We start from the raw sequence: 5,871 nt of genomic DNA on the forward strand, positions 1-5,871 counted from the left end.
GAGAAAAAGTTACATATTTATTTTCATAAACCTCTTCTGAAATGCATGAAATATTTTATGAGATATTGTAAATTCATCATTTTATGAAGTGGTAAAATCGGTGACTTTGTCATAGAAATCATAGATATTTTCATATCACCTCACAGTCATTGAAGATATTACAACCCATCGATTATACTCATCACTACTTAGAAATTACAAGTTATTAGACCTGCCATTAGATCCTTAATGTGTTCATGAAGAAGGATAAATCATGATCACAGTTCTATTTTTTAATGTTTTGATAACTAAATGTCAACATAATTGGTTTCCTCTGCAGTCCTTTCCATTTTTTAAATACAAAACCTTGTTCTGTGGCTTCACCAGCTCCAAAGGGAGCTGCAGTACAAAAAAAAGTTAAAAGCCAAAGGTTTAGGCTGTGGAAGTTTTGTCACACTAAGACCCAAGGAAATATTCTAGGGAGTCTTCTCATTTTGAATGTTCAGTGTTGATGGTAACGTAAGCAAATTATTGTATAGTACCCCTAAGAGTTTGAACAACTTACTTTAGAATCGAGTACCGCCACACCAACCATATCAGCTTCTGAGTTTGCATTTACAGCAGAGATGATGCCAAGCAGCTCCACCCAAATTGTTCTATTCTGATTAGAAAAGAACAGAGACGGGCTCTGTTGGTGGAGCAGGCCGCTCCTGACCTTGGGGATGAGTTCAAGCCCCATTTTCAGTGTAGAGCTTACATTTTAAAAAGGAGCGCCTGGGTGGCTCAGTCAGTTGAGCATCCAACTGTTGTCTCAGCTTTGGTCTTTTTTTTTTTTTTTTTTGACAGGGAGGGCCCCAAGGGGCTTCCATAATTTAACACTCTTCAAAAGCACAAACAACAGCAGGGGCAGGGTGGGGGCCAGGGCAGGGGTGGGCCACCCCCACCCTGCCCACAGGATGAGGGGCACATTGCAGAGCTTGTGGGTGGGGAGCTTCTCCCCCAGGAGTGACCAGTCACATGCTGGGGACAGGGAGGAGGCGAACACTGATGTTTCAGAGGAAGGGGTCATTGTACTTGGCAGTGGGTGGGGACAAGGCTGAGGCCACACGGGCCACTACATCCCCCCAAGTGTCTGGGCCAGTCTGGGGGGCCCTCTGACCCCCATATTTGTGCAGGGCAAGGGACTGGAGCAGTCCATCCATCATGGTTAGTCTTGTTAATACATTGATCCGTGAGGTCAGCGGGAGGGTTATGGCTAGGAGGCAGGGAACATGGGTGAGGAACCCCGACATCCATGGCTTCACACCACTGTGCCACTCGGGGAGTTGCCTGGTTGGGAGGAGATGCCCGCCTTGCCCGGCCGGGCCCAGGTACAGATGAGGCCCTCCTGGCAGGCGGTGATGATGCAGTCCTCCAGGAAGAGGAGGACCGTGAGGCGCTCCTGGGCGATCTTCTTGTACACGAGGGGCTCGAGCAGTGGCACCTCGTGGATGCGCGGGCACAGCGCAGTGCCCAGCACCTTGGCTGGGTCCAGCTGGCTGCGGGGGGTGGGGCTGCTGGGCTTGTCCCCCCCGCCGCTGCCCCCACTGCCGCCCCGGCTGATGTTGCCCAGGCTATGGTAGCGCTTGTGCTCTTTCTCCGATCCCCGGTCCCGCCGCTCCTGCAGTGTGAGTGTGGCGAAGCGGCCGATGCTGAACGGTGTGCCCGGCTCCGTGGCGGTGCCGGGGCCACCTGCCTTGCCGCTGCCCGCCGGGTGTGGGAGGCTGTTGGAGCGGGACAGTGAGCGGGGCAGGGGGCCGGGGCCTGGCTCGGCACCCCGGGAGCTGCTGGCGGCGGGAGGTGTGGTGCCAGGCGTGCCAGGGAGGGTACGGGTACGGGCCAGGGGCGGGTGCGGGTAAAGCACGTCTTCGGTGAGGTCCCACAGGCAGAACTGTGTGTCCTGGCCAGCAGAGCCGAAGCGGTAGGTGATGGGGCCGGCTTTGGGCAGTGGGGAGAGGGGGGCTCCCCCACCTGAGCCCGTGCCCCCCGCGTCGGGCTCCTCTTCCTCCTCGCCACTCCGCTCACCGTCACCGCTGGCCGCCGCTGCCTCCTCGGCCCTTGTGGTATAGGGGTCAAAGGCCACAGCATTGACCCAGGACTTGTGGCCGTGGCCTCGAGCCACCACACGGCCCTCAGCAAAGGACCACACGGTGACCAGGTCATCTTCACCACCTGTCACGACATAGCGCCCATCTGGGCTCCAGCACACACACAGCAGGCCCCCAAAGTAGCTCTTCATGAGCCCCCGCAGGAGCATGGAGTCGAAGTGGAAGACGCGCAGGCAGCCATCCTGGCTAACGCAGGCCAGGTGCCGGCCGTCGGGCGAGAAGGCAAACTCGTTGAGGGGCCCCTCGCCCACTGCCCATTTGGCCAGAGGGTTGCGGGGCGCCTTGCTCTTGGCAGCGTAGACGGCAAAGCCCTCGCCCTGCTTCAGCAGGCTGTACTGGGGCGGGGCCGAGGCGCAGGGGTGGCTGACATTGTACAGGTACAGGTGGCCGCTGGCGTGTGAGGCCAGGAACAGGCTCTCTGACTCAGGCAGCCACTTCAGATATGTCACCTTGGTCTTGTCGATCAGCCGCTCTTCGTTGAACAGCTTGCTGGTGTCCTTCTTGATGAGATCCAGGTACTGCACCTGGCCGGCTGAGAACCCCACCAGTAGGGAGATGGTCTCTGTGGCAGCAGTGAACTGGTTGAAGTCATGGCAGGTGGGCTGGGTGCCCTTATAGATCCGCTTGTCAATTGGCTTGTTGAGGTCAATGGACCGTTGGCTCCCGCGTCGGCAGCAGCCCGGGTAGAAATAGAGCTCGCGGCCCAAGTTGAAGCAGACGCGGTCTCCTCCGGCACCGAGCCCCGCGGGCGTGGCGGGCGGTTCCCCGGCCCCGGCGCTGTCGGGCTCCCCGAGGCGCACGAGGCTGAGGCGCACGGCCGGCAGCGCGGGCCCTGGCCCCGGGCCTGCGGGCGGCGGGGACGGCGCGGAGCCCGCGGCGCCGGGGCCGGAGGAGGAGGCAGGGCCGGGCGGGGGCTGCGGCGGCTGGGGCGGCGCCGGGGTCTGGGCGGAAGCCGGACCCGACCTGCGAGCGGCGCCATCGCCGGGGAGCAGCTTGTAGAAGCCCTCGCGGGTGCGGAACTGCGACTTGATTTCCGCGCAGTCCCCCATGGCGGCGCCGGGGCCCGAGCCGCCCTCCGCGCCGCCCGCCGCCATCTTGGGCGCCCCCCCCCCCCAGCCCGGGCCCCTCAGCTTTGGTCTTGATCTCGGGGTCGTGAGTTCAAGCCCTTTATTGGGCTCCACACCTAGTCCTTTAAAAAATAATAATAATAAAAAAAACCAGAGACAGATGAAATGTGGAAATGGTGACAACACCAAAAAGAAGAGAAGTGGCAGGGACATTAGTAGGACAAAGAGTCCTGAACTAAAGAACCTGCACCCCAGAAGTCAGCAGCAAAATCAGGTGGACAGAATTGGGCCACAGCAACACAGTATCATTTATCCCATAAAATTAATGCTTTCAGTTTGGATTGTTTGATGATTTTGTTTGAACTTGTAATTTTGTTTTGGTTTTTGCAGTAGGATAATAATTATTAGCGGAAGTGTCATTAGCTTCATGTTGAGTAGTAAGTTGCCATCAAAGATCTGGGCATTTTTTCTTCTCCTTTAACTGAGGTCCATTTCTCAAGGGTATGAAATACCAGGCTCCGGCATTCACTGATAGCTCTTCATGTTTCCTTCTCTATTTTACTTTTCTTTTGAAGAATGACTGAGTTGGGGTCTTAAGCTTAGAATGACTCTGTTCCAGAGGCTTCCCAGATACAGGTTGATATAGCAAATTACCTAGTAATTTCTGCGGCGTCAAGCACATGTAATGATTCCTTGATTTGTCCAAAGTCACTTTCCCACATTGTGAGGACTGAAGCAGTTGGGCAGTTTTATTCCATGAGCATTTTTTACCGTGTTTGACTTTCTCAAGGTAGAGTTTCCTTGTGATGTAAGCACTGATCATGAAGTGGGGGACCCGACTGTCATGAAGTCAAGGGGAGAGGCCAGGCTGAACATATGGTGGGCAATAAAAGATTCATCCTTTCCTAATCTACTCTGGAAAGCATTTAATCATGTTTTCTACAGTTCTATTGATCAATTGAAAGATATTCTAAATATGCTATATTTTTTTTCCTTGTGGCAGGGCCTGAAAATTAGAAAACCTACAAAGTTTCATGGGATACAACTTTTAAATATTTTTATCTATTTATTTATTTATTCATGAGAGACACACAGAGGGGGCAGAGACATAGGCAGAGGGAGAAGCAGACTCCTTGTGGGGAGCCTGATGCGGGACTCCGTCTCAAGATCCCGGGATCATGCCCTGAGCTGAAGGCAGATGCTCAACTGCTGAGCCACCCAGGCGTCCCACATAGGATCCAACTTTAAAGTCTGTCTCAACAGAGTCAAAAGTAGTGATTACCTTCAACCCTCTCGAGGATCAAATATTAAGCAATTTACCAGTAATACTGTTTTATTTTATTTTATTATTATTACTTTAAAATATTTATTTATTTGACAGAGAGAGTGAGCCTGAGCAGGGTTGGGGGAAGAGCAGAGGGAGAGGGAGAAGCACAATCCCCACTGAGCAAGGAGTCCAATACCAGGCTAGATCCCAGGACCCCAGGACCTCAGGACCCCAGGGCCACGACCCAAGCCAAAGGCAGATGCTTAACTGAGCTACCCAGACACCCCAGTGTTGGTGTTTTAAAATAGTGTGCATCTATCATTGGAGTCCCATTCAATGTGGTAAACATCATTCCCAGAACTAAAGGCCCCTTCTCCATTTGAGAGTCCCAGCTGCTCACATTGTCCCTCCACTGCTGTGGGGGCTTTTTCAGTTGTCCTGGTGACCTCACTCTGTGTTTCCAGGCTACTCAACAGCTTGTGGAGTGGCAGCCGGCCTTGGACAGTGAGTGCCCTTGCCCTCAGCTGTGCCCTTCCTCGGGGCAGCTTCCCCTTAGCCCTGCCTCTCCCACCCTCCGGGTGAGTACTCAACACTGCTGTGACCTTACTCACAAATCAGCTCCCTGGTCACCACACCTGACCCCTCGAATGTGGAATAGTTTATTTTCCAGCATTCAGCCCCTGAAGTGTGCAGAAAGCTCAGTTTTACATTCCTTTTCTAGAAAGAACTTGGAAAATTAGTGTCTTAGGGCCTGGCTGGGGAATACTGCTTGAGGAACATCAGTGAGAGCAGCATCAGAAGAGATTCCTAGGGGCATCTGGGTGGCTCAATGGTTGAGCATCTGCCTTTGGCTCCTGTCGTGATCCCAGGGTTCTGGGATCGAGTCCCACACTGAGCTTCCTACGGGGAGCCTGCTTCTCCCTCTGCCTATGTCTCTGCCTCTCTTTCTGTGTCTCTCATGAATAAATAAATAAAACCTTAAAGAAAAAAAAGGGAAAGATTCCTAGACAAGGAGTGCTTTTTGTGTCTCTGTGTGGTAAAAGACACATGACATAAATTTACCATCTTTTTAACAATTTTTTAAGTGTACTGTACGATGCTGTTAACCAGATGCACATTGTTGTCCAACAGATCTCAAAAACTTCTTTATCTTGCCTGACTGCAACCAAACCCATTAAACTATAACTCTCTATTTCCCTTTCCTCAGCTTCTGGCAACAACTATTCTACTTTCTGTTTCTATGAGTTTGACTACTTTAGATACTTCATATAAGTGCAATCATGCAGTAGTTGTCTTTTTGTGGCTGGCTTATTTACTTAGCATAATGTTCTCAAGGTTCACCCATGTTGTGGCACATGCCAGGATTTCCTTCTTTTTTAAAGCCAAATAATAGTGCATTGTATGTATATAC

General features: G+C 52.5%; 1 protein-coding gene across 1 annotated transcript; it reads right to left on the bottom strand.

Moving 5' to 3' along the window:
- Window positions 1–794: 794 nt before the first annotated feature.
- Window positions 795–3,241, bottom strand: LOC129504176 (dystrophia myotonica WD repeat-containing protein-like). The gene has a single exon (XM_055316749.1). The coding sequence runs from the start codon at window positions 3,218–3,220 to the stop codon at window positions 1,280–1,282; it is 1,941 nt and encodes a 646-aa protein (XP_055172724.1). The 5' UTR covers window positions 3,221–3,241; the 3' UTR covers window positions 795–1,279.
- Window positions 3,242–5,871: the final 2,630 nt, after the last annotated feature.

Source organism: Nyctereutes procyonoides, unplaced genomic scaffold, assembly GCF_905146905.1.
Source record: "Nyctereutes procyonoides isolate TBG_1078 unplaced genomic scaffold, NYPRO_anot_genome, whole genome shotgun sequence".
NCBI lineage: Eukaryota > Metazoa > Chordata > Mammalia > Carnivora > Canidae > Nyctereutes > Nyctereutes procyonoides.

What these genes read in the sequence shown, in the direction of transcription:
- LOC129504176 (XM_055316749.1), bottom strand. Translation starts at nt 3,220, where the DNA reads ATGGCGGCGGGCGGCGCGGAGGGCGGCTCGGGCCCCGGCGCCGCCATG.